Source organism: Triplophysa rosa, linkage group LG12, assembly GCF_024868665.1.
Source record: "Triplophysa rosa linkage group LG12, Trosa_1v2, whole genome shotgun sequence".
Taxonomy (NCBI): domain Eukaryota; kingdom Metazoa; phylum Chordata; class Actinopteri; order Cypriniformes; family Nemacheilidae; genus Triplophysa; species Triplophysa rosa.
In genome coordinates, this window is record NC_079901.1 from 16,501,191 (window position 1) to 16,529,098 (window position 27,908).

General features: G+C 39.5%; 2 protein-coding genes across 6 annotated transcripts in view; one reads left to right on the forward strand and one right to left on the reverse strand.

Moving 5' to 3' along the window:
- Positions 1-14,394, reverse strand: part of hydin (HYDIN axonemal central pair apparatus protein) — a 53,308-nt gene extending 38,914 nt beyond the window's left edge. Inside the window, exons 1-11 of the mRNA XM_057348685.1 lie at positions 14,046-14,394; positions 13,717-13,842; positions 13,345-13,464; positions 12,795-12,929; positions 11,283-11,482; positions 11,055-11,179; positions 5,561-5,762; positions 5,139-5,319; positions 3,346-3,445; positions 2,889-3,007; positions 651-874 (exon numbers count right to left, since the gene is read on the reverse strand). Coding sequence (XP_057204668.1) covers positions 651-874; positions 2,889-3,007; positions 3,346-3,445; positions 5,139-5,319; positions 5,561-5,762; positions 11,055-11,179; positions 11,283-11,482; positions 12,795-12,929; positions 13,345-13,464; positions 13,717-13,842; positions 14,046-14,126 — 1,613 coding nt within the window. The 5' untranslated portion in view covers positions 14,127-14,394. The remainder of the gene's footprint in view (positions 1-650; positions 875-2,888; positions 3,008-3,345; positions 3,446-5,138; positions 5,320-5,560; positions 5,763-11,054; positions 11,180-11,282; positions 11,483-12,794; positions 12,930-13,344; positions 13,465-13,716; positions 13,843-14,045) is intronic.
- Positions 14,395-16,264: 1,870 nt separating this feature from the next.
- pnp6 (purine nucleoside phosphorylase 6) lies at positions 16,265-27,851 on the forward strand. 5 transcript variants are annotated; one of them, XM_057348024.1, is made up of 10 exons: positions 16,265-16,529; positions 19,624-19,793; positions 20,114-20,217; positions 21,511-21,686; positions 21,819-22,009; positions 22,169-22,212; positions 23,392-23,497; positions 23,837-23,915; positions 24,271-24,384; positions 27,729-27,851. In XM_057348024.1, exons 1-8 carry the CDS (start codon positions 16,507-16,509, stop codon positions 23,854-23,856), a joined length of 834 nt encoding a protein of 277 aa, XP_057204007.1. In that variant the 5' UTR covers positions 16,265-16,506; the 3' UTR covers positions 23,857-23,915; positions 24,271-24,384; positions 27,729-27,851. The 5 variants fall into 5 exon arrangements, with proteins under 5 accessions (XP_057204007.1, XP_057204008.1, XP_057204011.1 ...); XM_057348028.1 differs by lacking the exon at positions 23,392-23,497 and having other exon boundaries at positions 16,268-16,529; XM_057348026.1 differs by lacking the exon at positions 23,392-23,497 and having other exon boundaries at positions 16,268-16,529; positions 23,837-24,384.
- Positions 27,852-27,908: the final 57 nt, after the last annotated feature.

Below are 27,908 nucleotides of genomic sequence, written 5' to 3' on the forward strand. Positions count from 1 at the left end.
CCAAAAACAAGAATTACTGAAATCTAAAAAGGTCACTAATGCACAAAGTGGAATGGGAAATGAGTAGTGTTGTTTCTAGATGACAGTGCAGTGTGGTAGTTCTGGAATCTCAACGTTCAGCACTTTCAACAGTAATCCATCTTAATCAAACTGGAAGTGCCTTGTGCTGGTGTGTTTGAAGGATATCAACAGAGTTCTGCTTCACTTATTTAATTAAGGTTCAGCCTTTAAAGATTCATTTAATCAGCCGCAAGCTAATGATCAAAACAACACCGAGTGAAGGGCAGCCATTGATGCTGTTTGGTAATGATCATGTTTAAGAGGGGTTTCTTGATATGGGTCATTCAGAAAAAAGCATCAGAAAGAAGTTTTTTTCATATGAGCTTAATGATAATGAATGTGGAAAAACAAAGCAACAGTATATTTAAAATGACATGTGGCTATTTTAATATGCATATTTTCTTATCTTGTACAAGACGAATGTCTGAAATTGTATTGTTCTGTTGTGTTAAAAGCATTCCTTTCTGTGCACATACTGCGGTTAAGGAAAATACAACAGCAACATTCATTCTGGTCTTGACGCCTTGAGGGCCAGAACATTTTAATACACAGATGGTTGAAGGACGGTTAAAAGCATCCATAAGATTTACCTCAATCTGATGGTGACTGGCTCAGGGTTTCCCTCCACACTGAACTGTAACTCCTCAGAGAAGACGCCCAGTATTTCAGCTGAGAAGTGGACCTCCATTGTCTGACAAGCTCCGGGTGGAATCATGCCATCAGAGGGACTGAAGGAGAAGCAAAGACCCAGCATGGTACTCGGTTGGATTAGCCTGTATGTTCCCTTTATCAGCCCCTTGTTGCTCAGAACCAGCTGAGAAACAGAAAGAACACAATAAGGATCTGTAGCATCACAATTTATAATGGTCCAATAGTTCCTGTGTTCATGTGGCTTATCGGAATTGCATTGCTTTATCAGTCTGATGAAAAGCATCTTGAATGCACCGTACAGTCGCTTGGAGGTTTTTTTTCATGTGTATCCATGCATTTTAAGGATGTTCAAGAAATAATTTACATTTCAAAAATTAAATTACTGGACCTCATGTATGACTTGGGTGTGTGATGACCGAAATTCATCTTTAAAGGCCCAGTGTATGAAATTGAGTGGCGTCTAGCGGTGAGGTTACGAATTGCAACCAACGGCTCACTCCACCCCTCCCTTTTGAAGCCCTACGGTGGCTGACACAGGACAAAGATGTTTTCACGTTTTCGCATCTTTGCCGTAGGAGATAATGTACTTACGAAACGCACTCTGTAGAGCTGGAAGAGGTGTTAGTGAGACCAGCAGGGGGTGCTCACCCTGTGGTCTGTGTGGGTCCTAATGCCCCAGTATAGTGACGGGGACACTATACCGTCAAAAAGCACCGTCCTTCGGATGAGATGTTAAACCGAGGTCCTGACTCTCTGTGGTCATTAAAAATCCCAGGATGTCCTTCGAAAAAGAGTAGGGGTGTAATCCCGGCATCCTGGCCAAATTCGCCCATTCGCCTGTATACATCATGGCCTCCTAATCATCCCCATATGAACTAATTGGCTTAGTAACTCTGTCTCCTCTCCACCAATAAGCTGGTGTGTGGTGGGTGTTCTGGCGCAATATGGCTGCCGTCGCATCATCCAGGTGGATGCTGCACATTGGTGGTGGTTGAGGAGATCCCCCTCCATGTAAAGCGCTTTGAGTGTCTAGAAAAGCGCTATATAAATGTAATGAATTATTATTATTATTATTATTAGAGCAGTTTGTCCGTTTAGGGCTACTGTAGAAACAACATGGCGAACTCCATGCAAGGGGACCTGCGGTGTATGTAGATAGAAATAGCTCATTCTAAGGTAATAAAAACATAATGCTTCAAGGTCTTTATACACCTCTGAAAACATACTTTTGATTATTATATTGCATTTCTGTCAATAGATCCTCCAAAAAAATGACACATTGGACCTTTAAGTGATATATGGTTAAAAGGTATATGGTGGAATTCTTTCAACCTTTCACCACCATGATCAGTGTTTAACCATACTTTTGGAAACTACCTCAAAGGGAGGCCCATGGGGCCAAATCAGATTCAAACAATCTAAACTTCCAGGACCATTTTATTAATGGGATCACGCAAAAGCTCAGATAACAAACGGAATTGGAACGATAGGCTATTTGCATAATTCAACACAGAATGTGTTCGAACTAAGCCAAACACTGGTCTATTTCAAGACTCTGTAATAATAGGGAGATTTTATTATTTCATTAAAAATGCTGTTGAGTCTCTGCTACAGTTGGCAGATTGTCAGCAACATTAGATTAGATTTGATTCCAGTTTCTGCATGCGTTGGTTTCACAGCATATCAATTTTTTGAAGAGTCTTCAGATACATCAATATTTTCTCTTCCATCACAAATACATAATTTTTTAGAGGTCTTTATGAGAAGTTACATTCAGTTGCAATGTTAAGATACAACTGTTTTTCTTTCAACTTTTAAGTTAATTAAATGTATAGTTGACCAAAAATGAAAATTCTGTCATAATGTACAGACCTCTTTCAAACCTGTATGACTTTCATTCTTCTGCAGAACACAAAAGAAGGTCATTTGAAGAACATTGGTAACCGAAATACGGCGGCACCCACTGACTTACATTGGTTTTGTATCCATACAATAGAAGCGAATGGGTACCACCATTGTTCAGTTACCAACATTCTTCAAAATATTTTCTTTTGTGTTCTGTAGAAGAAAGAAAGTCAAACAGGTTTGAAATGACAAGAGGGTGATCATTTTTATATTTGGGTATAACTTTAATAAAAAATAAACCAGGGCTATCTACGGGGATATATATATGGTACCTTATAGCTCTGTTTGGAGCCGATAAAAATGTTTCCCATGTCTAGAAAGCTAAAGTTGAACTTCAGTTTGGGGCCCATACCCTCTCCTTGTACGAAGAGCGGCAACCGACGTTCACGACCTGAACACATGGAGAGCATTCAAATGAGAAAGTACAAAACAATTTACAAATACTCTGCAAATGAAGGAAAGGTTAGCATAATGAAACCGGCTGTGAAGTTTCACTAGCTACAATATCAACAGTCTTAATTTAGGTCACTGCTAATCCAAGAAGTCAGAATATTGACAGACCTTAGTCAACATGCAAACAAATGCAAACCATGCAGATGGGCCTTTGTGCCACATGCAAATATCTTAATATGTTGTAAGAAAACAATACAATCGGGTATGCACATAGGAGCGATGACAAAAGCGAAAATGTTTTCATACATTATTCCACTGTGTTATGGTGCTACGTACCAGTAATTTCACAAAAAATTGTCTCCTGGTAGATTTTGGCTTCCTGGGGTCTAAAGATGATGGTCACCTCTGCAGTGCTGTTGGGCCAGATTTCCCCTTCCTGCAAACAATACAGTCAAGTCACCGAAAATAAAAATAATCAAAAAATGGTTTCTACTGTCACAAAGTTTGGCAGCCACTTCAAAGAGATCTTATTTCTTGTTTCTTAAAAATGTATAGTTAAATTGCATTGTAATGCATTTTGGATAAAAGCATCTGCCAAACGCATAAATATATACATGTTATTTCAGTGCAGTTTTTGTAATGAGGTTTATACCTATAGACCACTGGATAATGAATCTCAAATATCCACAGTAATTCATGGTGAAACCAACAATTACTAACACAAAAGTGATATGCGACCACAATTTGCATGCACAGATGCATGTGCACTCACACACACTACCCCCTGAGGCAGTGACACATACGAAATGGTGCAAGCCTGACGATCAAAGGTGGTAACACACACTTCACAGGTGATCCCAAGTGGTGCAGTCCATTAACTGGGGAGTTCTCCCATAATCCTTGCGTTCTTGAGCGAGGTACTTAGAAGTAGGCTGCTCTAGGGGATTTGGCCTGCCAATTAAACTAAATAAAAGTGAACTAAATCATAAGTGACAGAACAGCATGTTGGTCTCACCAGGTGGTACTCATTTCGTCTGCAGGTCACAAGTTGACAGGGGATGTGTGATCAAGCTCTACGGCATGTAAACAGGTGCTCACATCAAAGCAATTTTCACTTTACAAATATTCACTTCGTCTCTGGCTTGTCCTGCATGTACACATGAAATACAGAAGTGCAATAAACTGCACCTCTTTCTGCTTTATACACATTCAATTGTAATCTTTTGTTCACCTTTAAGTCGTTCAAAACCTGTATATGACTCTTTTGTCAAAAAAATAAGATGATAAATGATGATAAAAGACGATACAATGGAAGTCAATGGGGGCTGACGTTGTTTAGTTACCAACGTTCTTCAAAATATCTTCTTTTGTGTTCTGCATAGGAATGTAATACAGGTTTGGAATGAAATGAGGGTGAGTAATGATGAAAGACTTTTTATTTTTGAGAAAATAATCCCTATTAAACAATGTGATGGAAAGTGTGGGTATGGCTCTTTAAGAAGCCGTGAGGTGGCAGAATTAAAAGTAAGCACTGTTGCGAGTGTCATTTGAAGGGTAAGTGACTGGCAATGTGGAAAAGTGCTGAGCTTGACTTTCTTCCAGGGTAAATTAACAATAGTTGCAGATCTATCATAATCAGCTGGCACGGTTTCCGACATAATATAACCACTAACAGAGACACACAAAATCAGGGCTCAGCGCTAAGGATTAGCAGATTATTAGCAATAGATGTTACACTAAGGCAGAATTTGACACCAAGAGAAAAAAAACAATCAGATGGACATTAGTGATCAGACACATGAATAAATTTCAGAAGTAAATAATAAACATAAGGTTTATAAATTAAAATCAAATGCTGTCCATTCATAATAATAACCACAGGTACATCATCTTTCACTCTCACCTCCACAACAAAGCCTCTTAGCTAATTAGAAACTCTGTATCTTTTGAAAATGCTTGGCTGAGTGCAGTGATGTCTAAGTTTGTTTTGCACCATATGTTAGGCATATGGTTATACGGTACGAGGACATAGGTGTCGCATTTAATTGCCGGTTATGTAATGTTTCAGTGTGGTAAACAGACAACTAAAATGTTGAAGCTTGTCATGTGTCTTGTTGTGAGAAACACACCAGGGGCCTTGTGATGATGTGCTGGCGATCTAAAGCCAAAAGCTGCTGCTGAGTTTGCAGGAGTTGCTCCTGGAGGCTCTGAGAAAAGAGCGAAAGACGCGCTTGCACAGAGGGATCAGTGCTTTCTGTCAGGGACTTCTCCATCCTATCATCGCCTTCTGGGTTAAGCTCGGAAGAAAGCCTAAAGGAAAGACAGAAAAGAGAGGTACAGAGGACAGGCTGAAAAAGGAATTCAATTTGTTGAAGATACTGTAAATTAAACGTCCAGATTATGAAATTTGCCATAAACGAAAAATCAATCATTTTGACCCATACAATGTTCTGTTGGCTATTGCCACAAATATTCCCGTGCTACTTAAAACTGGTTTTGTGGTCCAGGGTCACAGATTACTTTAATTCAGATGACGTTAAACCAGCCAAACCTTAATTTGTCTTGTTCTTCTTCTTCCTGGGTGGCAAAGGTCTTCCACTGGTAATGCACAATGGAATCACTCCTGTTCATTATTGTTACTTTCTCATAGTTAGCCAAGGAGATGTAGGTCTTCTCCACCATCACAGAGTTCTTGTCCAATCGTACGTCTACATCCTTGGAAACTCCATACAGGCTGATTTTGATGTCTTCTCCTAAAATGTATAGGCCATAAGGTAAGTATATTGTCAACACACACAGTATTGTGTTAGTGAGTGGCTCACTCTAAGGCAATTATCAATAACATTTCTCTGTAAAACATGTTTTGTGCCAATCATATTACATTAAAAAATCTTTAAAGGGTTAAAGGTCAGTGCAAATCTTCCTAATAAGAACCTTAACTAACAAAACATTACTATTCCACAGCACATTATTGAATATTAACAGTGTGGATTCTTTGCTTTGAAATATTTTGACTTTTTCACCTACCCAAAGTTTTTTAAGAATAATGTCATAATACAGTAGTGGCCAAAAGTGATGTACCATAGTAGGAAAAGAATCTGTTCAACACGAAAGAAGATATTTTGAAGAATTTAGAAAAGCAAACAGTTCTGAGGCACTTTTGACTACGTTGTAATTTTTCCTACTACGGTAGTCAATGGTGGCCAAGAACTGTTTGCTGTTTCCAAATATATTTCTCTGTGTTTATCAGAACAAAGAAATATATACAGATCTGGAACAACTCGAGGGTGAGTATCTTAAATGAGGACAGAATTTTCATTTTTGGACAAGATGTCCCTTTAAAGACTTTGTATTCATTTTGCATAGTTGTGCTTAGAATGTAAACAGCTTTAAAGGAATTTAAGTAGTCTTGGCAAAAGAAATACACACAACATATTTTTTTCTGCATGTTAGGCTAATATATTCTGTGAGTAAAATATATTATTTTGTAAAAGAAAGAAGTTTAATGTTTTCTCCAAAAGGATTCGAACTGTGTGATCTTTAAGTCACCTTGGATGAAGTGCTATATGTAAACAAATAGAGATGTGTGTTCTTATTTTGTTACCATGGTGGTGCTGTTGTTGTGCTATGATTATAAACCTTAAGGCCCATGAGGACCAGAGTTCCCCAGTGAAACAACCTTCACATGACCACAGCCGTCCAACCAGCAGCGAACACAACACAAGTAAAATCAAAACAAGAGCCTGAATCAGCAGTGCAGATGGACTTCGTCCATTTTACCTAGGTTTTATTTGTTTTGCTAGTTTGGCTACATTCAAAGCAGGAACATCATGCTTGGTGAAATTTCACAACCCCACCCTGTCTATCAAAACACTTGACCTACAAAAAAACATAATTTTCTATATAAAACACCAGGTATATACCAGGTAAACATTGATCATAGCGTCTTGATCGTAACTTCTGTTATGAATGTACGGCATCTGGCCAACATAAGTACAATATGTTTTCATTGACTGACAAACACATGAAGCTGAAATATATACGTAAATACAAAGCTGTTGAGAACATATGAGACCGTTCCTCAGAACCAAGCAAATAAATTCACAAAAATCATAAAAGGTAATCTTATATAACCAGATGGATACTGCAGAAAAACGAATTTCAGCTGTAATATATATTTGCTGTTTTGGCACAATTCAACAGCATGAAGGTTATTCACTTGGCATACATGCATGTGTGTGCAGTGTGCACGTATATAGGTTTTGTGCATATGTGAAATGTTTGCAACTCTTGCACACATCCTAGAGAGAATACTTTTATTTTTCTCAGTGCTGGCTTTTCTCTGATGACTTTATTCTGCAGGGGCCCTGGGTCTTGGACATAAACAGACAAGTCACCAGAGGCGTTCGAGATTGTTAAAACATTACCCACATCATCCCATCGAGACCTGCGCTGTATCAGGTGTATAGCAAATAATAAGCCATCACCTGTTCGTCATTTTTTTAACAATGACATCTTAGGCCGTTTTGCAACATGTAAACATGCTGTTCCAGAAGCACTTCCTGTATCACTTTTTAACATTATACACCAATGTTAAAACAAATCACAACCAACAGAAGATTTAGAACTGAATTAAAATGGTAGACAAACATCTATAAGACTAATTACAGATATGAAATAAAAAATACTGAAAAACTGAAACAGGAAGTGCTTCTGGACCATTGTTGTTTACTTCTTGCAAAATGGTTTACGCTAACTTGGGCTGCTGTGGATGCTGGACATTAGCGTATTATTCATTCAGGTAAAACACGGCAAACAAATTCTCAAGAAGATAAGTAGTTTAAAAAGATCATATAACACTGTAGCAAATTAACTTTGATTTGTTCTTGAAACAAAACCACACACCAAAAAATAATACTTGTGCTATGCAGTAGCAAATGAACGTACGGCGATGATAACAGACGGCGATGTTACTTTTAAACAATGTATATTAATTTCAGCACATCTGATCTACCTGGATAGAAATATCAGCATTTATATTTAAGCTCGGAGCTTGGAACGAGAAAAAAAGCTGTACTAGGAAGAAAGAGAGAGAAAGAGAGAGAGAGAGAGAGAGAGAGAGAGAGAGAGAGAGAGAGAGAGAGAGAGAGAGAGAGAGAGAGAGAGAGAGAGAGAGAGAGAGAGAGAGAGAGAGAGAGAGAGAGAGACATAATTATCAATGACATCCCAAAGATTATACCAAAGGAAAGGGCAGGTAGTGAGCTGAGCTTTCTCTCCTTCCCCCTTAATGCCACTCTTACCCTTTCATTCTTTTACTCCTTCCAGTGATTAATTCTGCCTCGGTATCACTTTTCACAAATGAGACCGAGACATTTAACCTCTGTCTCTGCACGTACAGCTTTAAGAGGAGAAAAATAGATGGAAATGGCTTTGATGGGACTTTGCATCTGCCAGCAGGCTGAGGGATTGTGGAAGCATTCACATGAGAGGGGGGAGGAGAAAAATTGGAAATGAGGAATGCTTTCATAGTGCTCCAGCATGTGCGTGTGATGTCTTCATCAGCTCACTCTTAAGTGCACTCGAAAAAGCTTGCAGAGATGAGGTAATTTCTTCTTCTTGAGGAAAAAAGCAGCCTTACAATATATTGTGATACAACCAATTAGAGACAACGCCATTTGGTCCTTCAGACCAAAGGAGAAGAAAACTGAAACATACAATACGAAACTGAGATATACTATATGAATTTGAAAACATACATTATAAGAAACTTAAATTTTTTATGCTTGCCCAGTCTTCCAACTGTTATTAATCTATGCCAAGCTAACAGTAGACTACACAAAAGTGCAAAACAATTATCATAACAACATTTCTGTGTCATTTCTGTGGAAGTCAATGCTAGTTCATTAATTTAACTCATTTAATTAAAGCACAACTGCGTTTTAAATGCCACGAAGGTGTGACGATTCATTCCACGTACAACTTTCATTATCTTCTTTATTTTCGCGACATGTTTTGTATGCGTTACGTTATGCTATCTGAGCACAAGACAGGCTATTGAATAGGAGAGGAACGGAGAAAGATTGATATAGACAGATGGAAATAGCGACCCACGACCCGTGCAAGCGCGCTGATGTTTTTGTTTTGCTTTTGTGCTGAAAAATATGTTTTTATTCATAAATTTACTTCTTTTTTTATTTAAATAGATGCTTTCGGCTCCCCCTTCTTCTCTTATGCCTCAATGCAATGATAACGAGATTTTGTTTCTATGCAAACGCTGTTAATGGAAAACAAGCCATGGGTGATACGATACACTGAAGTTTGTAATGAGAAATATAAGAAATGAGATTAGTGTCTTCACATGGAACAAACTACACATGGCATGCTAGCTGTAAAAATGCTTTCGAATGTATGGAGAATGTCTGAAGTGGGAAAGCCTGTGAAGCGTCCCGTGAAATAAACAGCTTTCACTGTACATACTATGTGTATTAGTGGGTAGGATCCCCTCTGTCCTACCGTCACAGCTGCTGCTTGGGCTTTTTGGCTCCTTATGCATATTTTAGAATCAGCGGGCAAAATCTGCAGCCTGGATACGGCAGATGATATGAAGCAAAACAGCTGAGAGGCTTCTAAAATGTAGGGCAGATTAGATAACCCTTTAATGCATGCGACGCTTAGATGAGAGCTTCCGCTAACTTCAAGCTATTGGTCATTATACACATTCAGATCCTTTCAGAGGAATACAGGGGCTTCGGTTACTTTTAGGCGTCGCTGTATATTATTCATGGACAGTCAAAACAGTCTGGAATTCAAACTTGCCAATTCATACTGAACCATTGGGTGGTTTATTGTCAATGAGTAATGTGGATAGTAACCCTTTTATCGTAACTGACAACATTATAGTGCAGAAAATTGTTTGGTCGCTAAAATGATACTGCATAGCTTGAGATCAAAGATATGAAACTATTTTACACAGACCTCTCTTTGTTGAACTGTATACGGATAAAGCTCAATGAGAACAGACAGTTTGACGTAGTATGGGTTAAGCTATGCACCTTCATATCACAAAAAGCATGACAAGATGCGAGGTTAGTGTTTTATACAGTATAGACAAAGCACCTTCTGAGACCTTAAGACAGGCCTGTGTGCTTATCTGAGAGGCAACTGGGACTGCAGAGAGCTGTTTCTGCCAACCCGCAGAAGCAAACCAACGAGGACACGCTACAAAGCTGCTCCGTGTAAAACATAAATGAAGAGGAGACAGGAAAAGGCGCTAAATTAAAAATGATACTCCCCTGATGGGCTCAGTGTAGTATTTTTAGAGCACGGTGAGTATTAAAATGTTAATGCCAATGGCCTTTAACAGACCTGTCTGTTTATTCAACGAGACAGGCAGGGACAGCACCTGCACAAAAAACACGAAAGTCAAATTCTGAATTACGCTGAACTACATGCACACAATGCAAGCACAGACTGTCGTGTCAAACGCACTCTCTTAGTCAAGTGCTGTTGTTGTGATGAAACACATCTTTATTTTGAACTTCTTGACTAAACCTATAGTTGCTTCAGGCAAAGAAAATTCTTCAGCATTGCAGAAATGTAGAAAGTGTAGAGAACCTAAACTATTGCATACAAACACCACCAGTGAAACAAGATTAGCTGCATTGCCAAAGGAGAAATATCATTAAGCCCAGGAAATTACAGTACATTCATTCAACCAAATAAAAACATGTGCAAAATACAATTTGGTGTAGTTTCTACAAAACTGGGGTAGTTTTTATCGTTTACATTATTGTCTGTGCCGTGTAAGAGCAAGGTGTATCTGTATATTAGTACAGTAGAATATGAAGATTATTAGACATTTATACTAAAAGTTCATGAGATAGTTTAGACTTGCTGAATATGGATGAAGGATGGAGATGTGTGTAGAAAACATCCATATGTCATAGTAAAATTAGGTGTTGCTGTCAGTGTCTGTCTAGTGGAGGAGGAGTTTGTGGGAGGAGCAGGTGATGCATGAAAACCTGGTGGTGATTAGCACTAAGTACCTGAGTGGTAGTGAAGCAGCAAATCCTGACTGTGATCCCCTGTGGTTTTTGGCAAGAACTGAACAGTAACTTGCATGCCTTGACCAACATCAAGAGTCCCGACTAAAGGCTCCACAGAAAATGGGCTGTGAAGAACAAAAATAATTTTATACACCGAGATGCCATTTATGCAGACCATCATGACGCATTTTTCTTTATCAAAAAAATGCATTGACGTTCCTCTCTTACCTGCGTGTGCTTAGCTGAAATTTAGCCTCACATTTTCCAATATTTCGCACAAACAGAGTTTTCTGTGACAGGCACTTCACAGGACAGACTGGGAAATGCAGATTATCTGGGAAGTCCAAGATGGCACGAGGCCCAATTGCTCGAATGGGCACCTCAAACTTTTCACGTTCAGTAACACAGATGAGTCTGTGAATGTAATCCTAAAATTACAAGCATTTGAAAATCAAAAGTAATGTATAGAAGATGCCATGTCTCTTCAGAGTTCCTTGAAGAGACAGATATTACCTTGAAACAAAACAATACAGGACAAGACAATATTAGATATTATAGGCTCTCTGAGTTCTCTGATGTGCACCTATTGAAATAATTTCTCCTTTTGTTTATGTGACATCTCAAGGTTTCCAAATGTCTTCACAGTTTTTTCTAGAATACAATTATTTCTATACCGTATATACTCAGGCTTTGCTTTCAATAAACAAGGTGATTTTGGGTACCACACTTTTTCTGTGTCTATTCATTCTCATCTCCCTGGTATCGGGCAATGAGTGATATTCGCTGTGCTCTAAGAAATAAACAGTTTAACATAGTACATTTCCTAAGTTGAACACAATACAAAGTAAAAAATGATCAGCACTGATCTTCGTAAATGGAGTTTTTAAACAAAAAGAAGATCCTTTACCCTGTCCTACTCCGGATCTCAGGAATTATTAAATAATATCCTCACAAAATGTGTCTTTCTCTGACTAAGCATGAGTGAAGGTATGAAGCAATCTGCATTAATGTCTGCCAAACAAAAATAGATTAGCAGGCCACATTACTGATTGCAAAATAACCACTAATGGACAAGATAGTAGCTGTGGTGAAACACTAAGCCTCCAGTCGCATTCAACAACATGGCAGATTTTAGTATGAGACTTGACATTGATGTTCTTTTTTATTGTTAGGCAGAATTACAAAGATTTATGATATCTTAATATCACTGTGTGGCAGTTTTTCTGCATGACTGTTTGTTTCATAACACTTCTTCCCCATTCATTGCAATACTGGCAAATGTCCCATGAGTGCACGGCCATTGGCATTTTATATATTACAATTAAAGTAGACTGTTTAAGTCATTTAAATTCTTGCATATAGTTTCAACTGTACTTTACAAACACTCTCTAAAAAACCTGAACTGGATCAGGACAAACCCAGGACCCTACATTTTTTTTCTCAGCCAAGTTATAATATGCTAATATAAACTCAATACTAATCGCATTTGTCTTAACTTAAACCAAAATATGTAATCACTAACAAATTCAAATAAAGAATAAAGCTGAAACTGATTGTGTCCAATAATTGTTTAAAAAAAGGACCAGCAAATTAGCATAAACCATAAGCATCACATTATCACATTAACAAACTTTACATTATAACAGATTGTTAACATATGATACTTGTTTTAGGAACCCAGAAGCATGGTTCTGTGTAATGATTATTAATTTTTACTATTAAAGACAGTGTAAGCTTTACCTTGTTTTCTTGTGGAGTGAAGAGTATGGTGAATGTTGATGCCATGCCTGGAGCCACTTTCTTACTAGCTTCTAGTGGGCTGACCACTTTAAAATAAAATGAGTCGTCCTCAATCACCTTCACTAGTCGGGGAACCTGAAAATATCATATCCATGTCTAAGTCTGTGATCATTACAGGTAAAAAGCTGTAATTGTCTCATATGTCATTGCACATGATATTAATATACTGATTTTGAAATTGCAGCAAAATACAATAAAATCACATCAAAGGCTACCTTCTGTACCAAGAAGCGTATTTAATACTGTATATGGTATTTAATCTAGAAGTAGCTATAGATGTGTCTATAGATTTAGTGTAAACAGATTATTCGCAGAGACAAACCTAAATCTCTATTTGATCTCATTTTGATTGTTGTCTTTGCTGTTTAGGAAGTTCCTAAGCATTTGCAAGCCCACAAATATGCCTAAAACTTAATACTGCTTCTGTCTACATTCCAAAGGTTACAAAGCATAATGTATAAGTTGCATGTATAACATGCATGGAAGTCACCTTGTCACTGTTTCGAAGCTCTAAAGGCACCTTGTATGTCTGAAATGGTGTACAGTTTTGGAACACAATCTCAGATGGGTATGGCTGAAACACGGCCTGGTCCAAATCTAATGACGAAAACTAGAAAAAAACAAGGCAGGTTGATTTTTTATAAAATGTAAAACTAAGAAAATGGCCCTTGACTTTGGATTTCCAACAACAGAAAGACTTGACCTAATCAAGACTGAAAAGAAACTGTTAAACAAAAAAACAAAGTTGGACATTTAATTAAAATATTTGTAAATCCAACTTTGGATATGTTGCTAACGTTACTTAGAACCATTAACACAGAAAGCAAACTTATTCATAAACGTTTGGAGCAAAGTAAACTACCTTATGATGTGAGGTCTCCGTCATATCTAGGAGCTCCAGAATGCGGGGCGGGTGCATCTCATAAGTGTTTGCCAATCGCTCTTCTGTACTCTGAGACATTTCTTGAGCATAGACAGATGGAACCAACTGCAAAAACATACACAGATTCATTATCATTGATTATTCACAGTGTAAAATGTACACACGTGCTTTGACTAAAATGTGTTTTGTTTGTTTTGCTTATTACTTTTATAGGCTAATGTCAGAAAAAGTAACGTTAAATGATGCTGGTATGGGGTTTTCATATCACTTGTGTGCCATGCCATGTATACCGTGTGTGTGGTGCTCACCTTCAGGGCATTCTTTGCTCCCCGTTTAACCAGCTTGGGGTTTCGGGGTGCCACCGCATTTGTTTTGAATCCCACTGACATCTTCTCGAGGGAACCTTCACTAGGCGAAATCAGGTGCTAGTGACAAAAACATCCGGTTTCCTTTCAAGACTAACGACGACAAGCAAAGTAAATATATACGAGGTAACTTAGACGCCATTAGACGGCTTGCTACAACATCGGTAAGTTTAGTTTATCCACACATAACAAACAAAATGGCACTAATTACAAAGCGGCACCGCTAACAAAGTATAAGTGCCTGAACAATCAAAGTTATTAACGTATATGAAAACCAGAATTCGTAGTAAGATTTGTCCAGTGGTTTTCATTTCTTCAGTTGAGCTTGGTGGTTACCATGGTCGCTGTTACCATAGCACCAAGGTACAACCTGTGCTCTGTTTGGTGGAGCCGCTTAAAGACGGCGTGGCATTGGCTGGAAGTTTTTAAGCACAAGCAGAGCGCAAGGCACCTTCAACTTCCGTGTGTCTCGTGTTTGTAAATAAAACCAAATTTGAAAGGGACACCAGACAAAACGTCGCTCCACATAACGTGTAGCCTAAATGTGACCATTGCTTCATTCGCCATGTGTATTTTTAACGGACACATTATTACTGTGCTATTCCCTCCGCCCTTTGAAGGGGGTAGGGCATAGGGATGTTCACAATTCGCCCTTAAATGCAAGGACCGCAAAGTGTACACTGCGTGAACTGGTATAAGGGAGCATAGTTGCAGAATAAAACAATTGGCAGACTTTTAAAATGAATTATTTTTTATTTATTGTAACATGTTTATATTCTTTTTTTTCTATTAACAAACAGTGGGACTATTGTGATCATTGTTCTGTATTCACGCTGCGTTTTAAAGCCACTTTAAAGGCATTCCTATTCAAATATGTCCAGTGCACTGAAAAGTTGCCCCTAAAAATCCCACAAACAAGCAACAACAACAACAAAAAAAAACAGAGGATGAATGTTCACTATGGATGTTCAGTTACCTAGATCCCTAGTTCATGAATTAATAAATCGTTTACACAGATTTAAGCTCTGGCTCTCTATACATTGGGATGCTGGTGACTTATATCCCACCAACATGACCACTTAATCACATCGTTAAATGTCATCTGTGGTATTTATCAACAGTAACATTGGGCACTGTATGTCAATGGTGCCGTTATTTTAGGGAAAGTGAGATTGCTCTATAAGCATATAAATGGATAGCTGTAGTTTTTTGGGATAAAAAGAACAATAACATACATGTCTCAACCATCAATGGTTTATGAACTACGTGGACAGTGTTGGGTAAGTTACTCTCAAAAAGTAATTAATTACGAGTTTCTAATTACATATTCAATAGTGTAATTAGATTACTGTACAAATTACTCTCTCCAAAAAGTATTTAGTTACTTACTACTTTCTATATCCTATATCAACCTTGATTAGTTAAGTGATTCAAGGATAGGCATGAAAGGGCTCTTTTAATTCATTCAAATAAATAATATTAAAGTACATAAAGTACTCTTATTAACTGACCAAAGTATTACAAATGTGAGAAAAATACAATAAAGCACAGATTTTAAAGTTAGACTTTGAATTTTGATGTCAATTCCACTATTGCACACACATATATTACACAAAGTATTTAGTTTAATTACATCAAAAGTAACTGTAATTAAATTACATAAAAACAAGAGTAATCCCTTACTTTACTTTTTCAAGGGAAAAGTAATTAAATTACAGTAACTAATTACTTAGTAACTAGTTACACCCAACACTGTACGTGGAGTACACAAACATTGTATGTACGTATTATTGTCAGATTTTTTATGAATTGTGAAAACTCACACTTCTCAAGCATTGATTAAGTGAAATGTTATTGTGCTTTCCCCCCTTAAAACACAGCTCCTCTGTTAACGTGTCAATGGGGCAGACTTTTGATACACTGTAGGAACATGCGGCCAAAGCACTTCATGAGATGTCTCTGATCCCTTTTTTTTAATTGGCACATATTAAATAACAACAAAATTATGATATCTGCGTAAACCATCAAGTGGACTAATTTGCCTGTTATTACCACATCACCTCACATTCATTTTGATACATTATAAAACAATTAATATTTACAGTCTCACTTTGCCATTTTCCCTAAATAAACAGGGAAACATTGCTTTGTTGTCAGTGAGAAAGCGTCTGTGTTGGTCCTTGGCAGACAGTTTCTCAAGTGCGGCTCAGTGAGCGGCCCACACTGTCAGGAGATTGGATTAGAACAACGAGCGCTGTTTAAGAAACGAGTTTAAGAAAAGCTCCTCCTCCGTCATTCCACTCTTCCCACGAGATCGCCTGTTTGACCTCTCGCTAGGTTACTCTGTATTATTTCTGCTGCCAACAATATCCTAGTCAGTAATTCAGTACCAGCCGCTGCGGACATGTCAACATTCAACGAATGCAGGTAAGGCGAAACGAATATATGCAAAGCTAGTCTTGCAATATAACGGACCTGTGAAATCAGTATCCTGCATCGTATTGTCGTTAAAAACAGACACATATATAAAGATGTGCAAGTAACGCGTCCTTGCCATGACAACTGTCTCTTAAGTGTTTACGCCCAGCCGCTGTGTCATAGCCTAAATAAGCAACACAGGTTGCCGATCATTTAAAATAAGCCTAGCTGGATGGTACGCACATTCTCTACCCTCAAGGGGTATTTCTTTAAGCGTCTGAATGGCGATAAATTAATCTTCATCAGTATGCACCTTCTAATAACCCTGTTAAAAACGAGGAAATGATTTCGAACTGCTTTATTTACACACTCGATTCAAATTCAACATGTAACGACGTAACATTTATAAAATCTACTACTCTTTATTATGGTTACGCAACATTATTGTCTTGTATTCAGCTAGCGTGCGCACAGAATTATACGTAGCTCTTAAAGAGACATGCTGAAAGATTAAGCCTGTGTAAAACCGTCCCCGACATCGTTCCTGTTGGCAGGGCTTTTGAAAGTAAAAAAAAACGGGCAGCATTGTGATTACCAAAAAGAGAGCTATTGTGCGTTTTCACTGAGCTTTTCTAACACACACAGTGTTTGAAGCTCAGGCTGGATCAAGCGCTCTGAATTGAAAGTGCTGATCCCTCACCAGCCTGCAGCACCACGGACAGCGCATGTCTGCCATTGAGCTTTCCCTACCATATGTTCCCTGTTACCTCGTGACTATGGCGTTGAAAAACTTCCTCATAATAAATATGGGCTGTCCAGCTATGTGAGCAATTCAGTTGGGATGGGCCTGCTGTATGTCAATTTCATTTTTGTTCCCAGTGGATAGATTCATGAGCACCTTATAACAATGTTTGTGGGAGCTTCATGGTGGTTAAATACAGAGATGACAGGCTATTGGTAAAAACCAGAAATTAAACTGGGTGGATGACAGAGTGCTTACTGTGGTAGATTGCTCTCAACTCAACTCAACTTTATTTATATAGCGCTTTTACAATTTTCATTGTTACAAAGCAGCTGTACAGGAGACACATTGACTACAAGCAAAACAATCAAAGTTGTACCTGCAAAAACAAGAAAAGGTTGAAAACACAGAAGACAGACACACCCACACACAAAACACTCCACACACACAACACGCACCAACACACACAGACACAGAGACACACGCACACACACACACACACAACACACACACACACGTACGTACACGGACAAGTACGCACACACGCTCAGTGAGAGCACACATTTAGGATAAAGGAGAGAGAAGCACAGGTCAAATATAACAGACTATAAATTCCTATATGCAATATTAATTAAGTAAAACTTTAAGATTCTAAAGCAGCCCCCCCGGTCAGGCAGATAGTGCAAAAACAGTATGCAAACGGTGGCGAGGAACCCAAAACTCTAATCGAGAAAAAAAACCTCAGGAGAACCCAGGCCCAACCAGGGGATTCCAGTTCCCCTCTGGCAAAAGCTGCTGCCTCTGCACAAGCTCCAGAGAACTTGCACAACAAGGCTAAATAAAATAAATAAACTTAATAATAAAATAAATCATAGTTTAAGATTATCATTAATAATCTAATAGCATTTTAAGTTTTGTGGTGAAGACATGTCAAGAGACCGCGTCCTTCTTTATCCAGCTCTATCATCTCAGCTCTTGTCAGGTCCCCACTTCCCATTCTCCGCTCTACCATCAGGTCAGGCCATGAACTGCATCCTGCTCGCTGTGGTAACCTTGGAACAATGAGACAAGACTGGCTGAGAGTAGAGTACTGTTCTGTACTCTTTGATGCAACAAGTACATCAGTTGTGTTTTTGGTTCCGGTTGATCTAACTAATGCAGCCTAAACCCTCTAAAGATTTATATTATGGAAGAGTAGTGTATGCAAGATTAAAAAGATGCGTCTTTAGTCTAGATTTAAACTGACAGAGTGTGTCTGCCTCCCGGACAGTGCAGGGAAGACTATTCCAAAGTTTAGGCGCTAGATAGGAAAAGGATCTACCACCTGCACTTGATTTTGAAATTCTAGGTATTACCAACTGACAGGACGCCTGAGAGCGTAATGCACGTGAAGGACTGTAATACAAAAGGAGTTCATTCAAGTACTGAGGAGCTAAACCATGTAAGGCTTTATAGGTAATAAGCAAGATTTTAAAGTTAACGCGATGCTTTATAGGTAACCAGTGCAAGGTTGACAGAACCGGGCTAATATGTTCATACTTTTTTGTACGTGTAAGAACTCGAGCTGCCGCGTTTTGGACCAATTGGAGTTTTTGGAGATTGCATTGTCATACTAAATACACAAAGACTACAATTATGGATTTTGGAACACCCTTGCACTGTCAGTTGTTGATTTATTATTACACACATATGACAAAGCTCATTATAGCTAGGCTACTAATATAACATAACATAGTCTGCTTTTCATAATTAAGACCCAGCTAATATCCATGACATCCATTGATATATTGCGCGCGCAAACATTGATTTAATCTAAACTGCTTGTCCATTAGCCCTGAATGGTAAGATGACCAGCAATTAGAGCAGTTTACACACTCACTTTACTGGAAATCATTTACTACAGTGAGTGTTATAAGTACCAGCTTAATGTGATGAGAGTCAAAGGGTAAATTCGACATACTCCAACACAATATCACGGGTAATAAGAAGGACAAGCAGTATAGATTCAAAATTTCCTTTCAAAATATCTAGCAGAGAGCGTGCATGTGCTTTTCTCTCTGTTGCTAAATGTTTTTGCCAGCTTACTAGCGTTTCGTCCTTGTCCTCACTCTCAAAGCAACTTGATAGGGTCACTGCACATGACAGGTCAGCATGTGTGTATCCGTTACAAACAATTCTGACAGCTACCTACTTTACAACCAACAGTATACCTCAAGTAGGGAAATTACTCCTAGACGTAATCCAACAGTGTGTTTGTACACTCATTTTTAGCTATTTTGGCATGATTAAATAATGAATAAACCAAATAACGTAGCATCTCTAGAAATATCACACAAATAACAATGTTTTGTTTCCATGTAGTTACAGCTATGAAGAGTACAGAGAAACAGCAGACTGGCTTCTTGCTCATACAGATATCAGACCCAAAGTGGCCATTATCTGTGGCTCAGGCCTCGGTGGATTAGCTGACCTGCTGGATCACAAGACTACGTTTCCTTATGAGAAAATCCCCCGGTTCCCCCACAGCACAGGTTAGAGACAGGATTTTCTGTCTTTAAAAGGCTACATTTCATTGCTTTAATGGAGGTAATCATTCATAGCCATTTGATATACAGTAAGTTTGTTTTATAACCTATTAACTGATAACACAAATATGAAAAAGTAAACAGATGTAACAAAAATGTTGTCAAAGTGCAACTTGACAACAAACAATGCAGCATACTAGAAATACAGTGAATTCTGACGTGGTTCAATGAATAGTTTACCAATGGTTGTGAATTTTCCGTAGCGCTGCTGTTCTTTAACTTTATTGCAATAATTTGAGAATACTTATGCAAAAATATATTTTCAGTGCAAGGACATAAAGGTCAGCTGGTGTTTGGAGAGCTGAATGGGAAGCAGTGTGTTTGCATGCAAGGCCGTTTCCATTTCTATGAGGGTTATAATGTAGCCACAGTAAGTATCATTCTTTAAACTGCAAAGGGAAAATAAAATTATGCGTATATCTTTTGATACTGAATCAGTCATTCTGCTCCCCCCAAAAACTAAGATAAAGATGGATGCAATCTAGACAGATATGTGCCAAACTTTGTATTAAAATGTTTTTTTTAAACACTGAAACTCTAAGAAGTGTCAGTTGTCACTCTTTATTAACAATTATAAACCACAGCACTAACCCAAAGGTTATTCTGCATATTAAACATTGACTATTTCATTTGTTACTAAGCAATTTAAGTATAACAGAGAAAACGACAGTTAACCTTTAACAACCGGCTCCATCATCTACTTCCTATAAACTTTTACAACAACTTTCAAACATTTGTCATGCCTGTGATCAGGTTAAAAAATGTTCAGCGCAAACAATGTAGTGCTTAAAGTGCACTCTGGTGCTTGCCCTTTCTTACAGAAGCCAAGTGAAATATAAATGTGTTTTTGTGATTTATGATTCTTGGCCATGTTGGAATATGTGTAACTGAAATCATTGTCCAATGCTGTTGGAAGGCAGTCATATCAGTAGTTCACTTATCAGTAAAGATCAACCATGCACATCTTTTTTTAAATACATGTGATCTTGTAATATTTATTTAAAATCATTAACCTCTTCCCTCCCCCTCGCAACAACATCTGTTGATGACCTGTCTCAGTGCAAGGGTGGGACTATATTAGCTGTGTCCAAATTGGGGGGCTGTGTGCTTCGTAGGATGCATTTCATGACCGATGCGTCACAGCAGCGCGACTGAATGCTGGTAAGGCTGTCCCAATTTAAAGGCTGCTTCAAAGGGCTGTTTTAATCTACATAAACACGTCATATTCTCTAAAATAAAATAAACATTTTTAGGTTCTGTGTCTGTTTAAAAAAGTCAGAAATGTATCTGCAGTGTCCCGCTGCTGTAACCATGTGACAGGAGGTGGTGTATCACTAACAACAGTTTCCAACAGCAGTAAAAATCCTGCATAAACCTAGACCGTCTCATTTCGGTTCACTTCATGGACTTCGGGGCTACGTGCTTTGAAGACTGAGATCTCATTTTTAAGTCCGCGACCTTAGAAGGTCGCAGCCTTCGAATTGGGACACAGGTATTGACTATCTAATGGCCAGACTTTCAACCTTCAATAATCCGTTCTCTAAGGACAAAATCAAGTCCCGCCCTACATTTTTCCAGAAGCCATTTGACTCTGATATGCATCACAATAAGGCAGAAAACTACCATTTCATGCCAACTTTAATTTCCTTTCCATCTCTTTTAGGTCACATATCCAGTAAGAGTGTTCTTTCTTCTGGGGGTTGAGACTCTAATCGTGACCAATGCCGCTGGAGGACTAAATCCCAAATTTAAAGTGGGCGACATTATGCTGATAAAGGACCATATTAACCTGCCTGGTTTTGCAGGCCAAAATCCTCTGTGCGGTCGCAATGAGGACAGGTCAGTTTCAGTTATATATCAAACATACGTGTATACTAATACATCAGTTATTAGCATTGGAGCATCCTTTATTATCCTTTTTCTATAAGCCAGTCTAATGTTCACTGATATTTTGAATGCATGCCTCTCTAGATTTGGAGTACGTTTTCCTTGCATGTCTGATGCATATGATAGAGACTTGGCACAACTGGCCAGGAAGACTGCGGAGGAACTCGGCTGTGCCTCTTTTCTTCAGGAGGGTGTTTACTGCATGTTGGCTGGGCCGTCTTATGAGACGATTGCAGAATGCAAAGCTCTACAGATGCTTGGGGCAGATGCTGTTGGTATGCATGACATACTGTGAAACTTGTGTAGGACTCGATCATAAATTAACAAAATGGGGGTTTGTTAAAAGAACCACATTATCAATTAGAGTGATTTAGAAGCATTGGAAATATAAAGCGAATTAAGTCACATTTGACAGTTGAGTTATTTTTCTCCAGGTATGAGTACTGTTCCAGAGGTGGTGATCGCTCGACACTGTGGGGTACGTGTGTTTGGACTTTCTCTGATTACTAACAAGGTGGTGACTGACTATGACAGCAAGGAGAGGATGAATCATGAAGAAGTGCTAGAAACCACCCGCATGCGAACCGAAGACCTCCAAAAGATAGTCAGTCATTTAGTTAAACATATGTAGTGCAACCATTTACTACATTCACAAAAATATCACAAGGGTGCTTTTAATAATAATCTTCCACAGAGTTTTGCGATTAGACACAGACAGCTAATGTAGAATGTAGACAGCTAATGTAGAACTGAATATGCTACATAATGTTTCTTAATGTGTCTTGTTCGGGGTAAAAGTAACTATATGGACATTCCAGTGCCTCTTGAGTCTAGACTAGATTCATTTTGTTTACCTCATAGCACAGTATGTGGTACTTACTAACAAACTAACACTGTGAGATTTGTACTAGTTATTAATAACATGTACAACATGTGATCCTGTCACATACTGTACTTCCTGAAATTAATGTTAAGAACAACTGAAAGTAATCAGTATTACAGAACAATCAGTATTAATGCAATTTTGTTTTGAAAGAGTTAAAGATCAATCAAAAAGATTAACAGACTCTGAAGATTACAAATACTTAGATTTTATGTATTTTACAACATAGCAGTTATATTACCAAAAATATATCATGATATACTGAAAATGTTGTTTGCTGAATATATTATTAAAATTATTTCTATTCTGTTCTGCTATGTTGATGCTTTTTTTGTTTCTTATATTGACTCATATATGTGGTGATTAGAAAAATGTACTTCAGTCCGACAATGTGTTGCAGTGTTAAGATATTAATATTAATACTTTCCTCCAAAGGTCAGAGGCAAAAGAGAGCAACAAAGCTCTCTCCCTTGTGTGTACAGTAAATCTAAATATACTATGCAAAACATATGTAACGTTTTAGATATGCCACCCGACCCACTACGAAGTCACTACATTATTGATAAATCTTGCCAACACACCTCTAACAAAGATGTTAAATGAAATATACAAAACATCAAGGCTGTGGCAAGTGTCACAAAGAAAACCTTGAATAAACATATACAGGGATGTGGTAACTGCAGTAGGACAACTTACAGTTGCATTACAGTAATGGTCTCAGTAGCGGAAGAATGATGACAATCTTAACATAATACATTGTAGTTTTTGTTTCAGATTGCAGCAAGAAGTTGTGCGTTTGAGAACATCTGCTTGATTGTAAACCTCTGTATACAAAAGCTCCCAGAGGGTGAACTTTCGGAGGATGACTCTGCCCTTTCCGGTGATAGCAGATCAATCTGTTATTCAGATCCTATAGCTACATCACAGACTTGCACGAAATATTTATGCAAACCCTGGTGCTGACGCGGTCCAGAATGGAATTTCTCAGAAACATCACAGTTCCTGTGTGCCATTAGTCAATGTGTTACTGTTATGCAATTAGTGACAGACCATGCCCTGAAATATTTAGAAGCTGCAGTACCAGCAGCGTGTGTACAGCAGTGACTGTACTTGATGGTTTTCTAGAGGAAGTCAGGGGTAATGATCTGTTTTGTTCTTACATGTTTTTGTTCTGCTCCCGCTGACATATTACCTCATTTGAAATCATTTCCCTTTTTAGCTGTTTTCCACTTGAGCTGAGCATTCTTCAGTTTGATTTCTATGTGCCATCCAAGCACTAGCAAAGACTCTGCAAACCGGTAATGTTATTAAAATCAGTCACTCATGAGGAAAAGAATCATTGATATAATGGTTTCTTACCACCGCTATCTGTTCACTACATTTGCATACATAATAATCCCCATTCTTAACTCTCTCTCTCTCTCTCATGCAAACAGCCACATATCCTCACAAACAAATCTGATAACATTGATGGTGCAACAGACCTTTAAATGAGAGGCTTGGCATTTCACACTCCGCCCTACCAAAGCATCACTCCATGCTGCATAGGCTCCCATGATTTTTCTTTTTCATTTCACTTTAATCAAGCCACTGCAGTCCTGTGTTTGATGGAGAGCTACTCCTCTCACCGTCTCTCTCAAATCATGTTTGCAGAAGGGAGGACGGAGAGATCACCCAAGGGACACTTTGGCATTATAACTATACACATTCTTGGAAAAGAGAAATCCACTGAGGGAGAGGGACCACATTAAGAAAGATCTCACAGGAGTTAAGTATACTGTAAGAGAGGAAAGAAAGAATATACCATATTTGGGGTGACGCAATATGCAGGTATTGGCATTAACCGTGATATTAGATGAAAAAAAGAAATTACTGAGGGTGAATAAAAATAATGTATTCACCCTGTGGTTTAAAACCTGTATGTGACTCTTTCTTCTGTGTAACACAAAAGAAGATATTTTGAGAAATGTCTCTGCATGGGGTTTGTGTCCAATCAATGGAAGTCAATGGGTCATTGTTGTGGTTACCAACGCACTTCAAAATGTCTTCAGTTGTGTTCAGGAGAAGAAAGAAAGTCATACAGATTTGGAATGACATGAGGGTGAGAAAATTATGAAATAATTGTACATTTTTGTCTGAACTATCCTTTAAATAACTAATCCAGAATGGACTGAGAGCATTATTTTTTATTCCCCATGTGTGAGACCACATTTAAAACATGGGATTTAAAATCTGATTCTAAACTGGAACGTTTTAGAATTTTTGGTGAACGACACCTTTCAAATTTTTAATTCTAAGGCTTTTGTTACCTATTTGGGCTATATTTGAGGAGGGAATAAACTGAGACATCTCTGCTGAATAAAGAATTTCCACATTCTTAAACTCACCCTGCAGCAGCCAACTCACTGGAGTACAGCCAAGAGCTGGGTGACAAGGCAAATTCTATTGACTGACTATTCTTCAATGATCATATTAGTTCACTGTCACTTTCAGAGCATATTGATTGACGTTTTCGCCCTGTAGATCATATTTAATCCCCCGTCATTCTATGACCTCTATGAAAAGTTGTCTGTTGAGAGGACTACGACACCTGACTAGGGATATGGCCAAGAACGTCTTGTGTACACAAATAGTGTATTCTGATACATTTATCATTCACAATCAGCTGTCATTAGCTTTTTTCATTTCAGCTATACTTACTTTTATAAAGGCACAAACTTGTTCAATTATTCAAATATCAGTCTCCTTTCTCAGTAAAAACAAAAGAAAATGACATGCACATTATGTTTAAATTTAAACTGTCACGGACTGTGGCAGGAAAGAACCCAAATGCAGGCAGGCGTGGTGAAGGGGTTAACCCCTTCACCACCGCCTGCCTGCATTTGGGTTCTTTCCTGCCACAGTCCGTGACAGAATACACGAGCCACCACTGAACCCAGCAGGCATGGAGTCGGACGAGGCGTACAGGAGCCGCCAGGCTCACGTCCTGTTCGGCTTCCGCCAGAGGGGGACCCTATGAAGGACTTCGCCATGGACTTCCTGTCCACCGCGCGCTACTCGGGGTTCACCAAGGCAGAGTTGAAGGTAATCTTCAACAGCTGCCTTGATGAACCCTTCGAGCCAGCTGAGATGCGCCGGTTGAGACACCTGGGCTTCGCGGACCAGGTCGAACTCGCGAAGAATCGTGAGGAGCCCAGGGGAATGTCCATGGCGGAGCCTCTCACGGGACTGGCGGCTATCCCAGAGGATGGTCCCTTGCAGATCGGGGTTGTGGGCATCGCCACGCCATCCCCCTCACTCTCGGCAGCCTCTCCACCGTCCACCAGTCTTGTGGGCAAGCGGGGGAGGCGAGCGTCCTTGGGAACCACCTCCGAGGAGTCCCAGCCGGAGCCAGCCGTTCCGTATACCTCCTTCCATCACCCGACCACCAGCCGGGTGGCTAGGCGGAAGAAGAAGAGGCAACGGCGGGCAGCGTGGACTCCTACCCGGCCGGTGCAGCCGGCGTCCAGTCTTGTGTCCAGTCTTGTGTCCAGTCCGGCGGTCCAGCCGGCGTCCAGTCCGGCGGTCCAGCCGGTGTCCAGTCCGGCGATCCAGCCGGTACAGCAGCCGGCCGGCCTCCCAGCTGGCATCAAGCCCTGTCCAGCCGGCCTCCCAGCTGACCTCCCAGCTGGCGTCAAGCCCTGTCCAGCCGGCCTTCCAGCCGGCCTTCCAGCCGGTCCCCAGTCCGGCAGCCAGGTCGGCCCCTGGGAAACCCCCAGGGCCAAAGACTGTTCCCCCAGGACTCCTCCTAAGTCCCCCAGGACTCCGTGCCCTCGAGCGCAGCCGGGGACTGGGACTGTTCCCCCCAACCCTTTTGGTTTTCCCCCCGTGAACTCTTGTTTTGCCCCACCCCCCCTCCCATGTTTGTTGTTTTTGTTGTCCCACCCCAGTCCTGTGGTCTTGTTGTCCTGTCTACCCCTTGTCATGTTCACCATGTTTGTCTGGTTTTTGTCTTTGGTCCAGTCTGTCAGGTCTTGTTAGTCACCCCTTGGTGAACACCTGGAGGTGTTCATTAAGGGGGGGCTCTGTCACGGTCCCACCGTCTTGTTTATGAAATTCTAGTCGTGTGGCGGGATCGGGGCAGAGTCCTTAGGTTTTATGTGAGAAAACCATGAGTTGTTTGTTTTTACTTCTCATGTGTTTTCTCGTGTCTTGTCATTGGCCCCGCTCCTCTTGTTTCCTTGTTATCTTTCCCTGAGTGTTTGATTACCCACACCTGCCCTGTGTCGTTATCCCTCGTTTGTGTTGCCTATATACTGTATACCCTCTTGTTTCTTTGTCCTGTGCTCGTGTATTACATGTGTGTGTGTGTATTGTATCTCGTGTGTTTCATGCTCGTGCTTCCCGTTGGTTTCCTCTGTACTTGTGTCTTCGTGGATGTATCGCCCTTGTCAAAGTCTAGTTTAGTGTTAGTCTGTTGTAATCTTGTCCAGTGTTGTATTAGTCTGTTTATTTAGTTAGTGTATTCAGTCTTTGTTCCTGTGGTTCCCGTTCATCGTGTCTTGTTTTCCCCATCGTGGGTTTTTTGTTTCCGTTTTTTTTGTCAATAAAGTGTTTTGTTAACAAAGCACAAGCATGGAAAGCATGAAACACACGAGATACAATACACACACACGTATGTAATACACGAGCACAGGACAAAGAAACAAGAGAGTATATATAGGCAACACAAACAAGGGATAACGACACAGGGCAGGTGTGGGTAATCAAACACTCAGGGAAAGATAACAAGGAAACGAAAATAGCCCGGGGCCAATGACGAGACACGAGAAAACACATGAGAAGTAAAAACAAACAACTCATGGTTTTCTCACATAAAACCTAAGGACTCTGCCCCGATCCCGCCACACGACTAGAATTTCATAAACAAGACGGTGGGACCGTGACATTAAACGTTTGGTTTTAGGCCTTTAAACATGGTAAAAGAACTTTATAAGGCAGCCCATACAGAAAGCTGTATTAAATAGATTCAGCAAGGATGAAGATGCTGCTGGGGCAGACTTCTGCAAAGGAAGTTAGTGATTTACGTGCTGCTTCCAGTCAATGAGAAATGGAAAGTGTTTATTCCTCAGGATCACTCCGAAACACTCCGCCTCGTGGCAGCACTGTCTAGACGGAGTAAATGTATGGATTAATAACCTCCCCAATCGCTTCAAACCCTTTCAACCTCAGCCGCTGTAACAAGAATGAGTTTGTAAGTATGCTTGTATTTCTTACATCAAGTCTTGATAAAAAAAAACTTGTTTGCGTAC

What these genes read in the sequence shown, in the direction of transcription:
- pnp6 (XM_057348023.1), top strand. Translation starts at nt 16,507, where the DNA reads ATGTCAACATTCAACGAATGCAG. An exon ending in TCAACATTCAACGAATGCAG is followed by an intron (nt 16,530 to 19,623) that starts GTAAGGCGAAAC and finishes GTTTCCATGTAG; the next exon opens with TTACAGCTATGAAGAGTACA. An exon ending in TGCGGTCGCAATGAGGACAG is followed by an intron (nt 21,687 to 21,818) that starts GTCAGTTTCAGT and finishes ATGCCTCTCTAG; the next exon opens with ATTTGGAGTACGTTTTCCTT.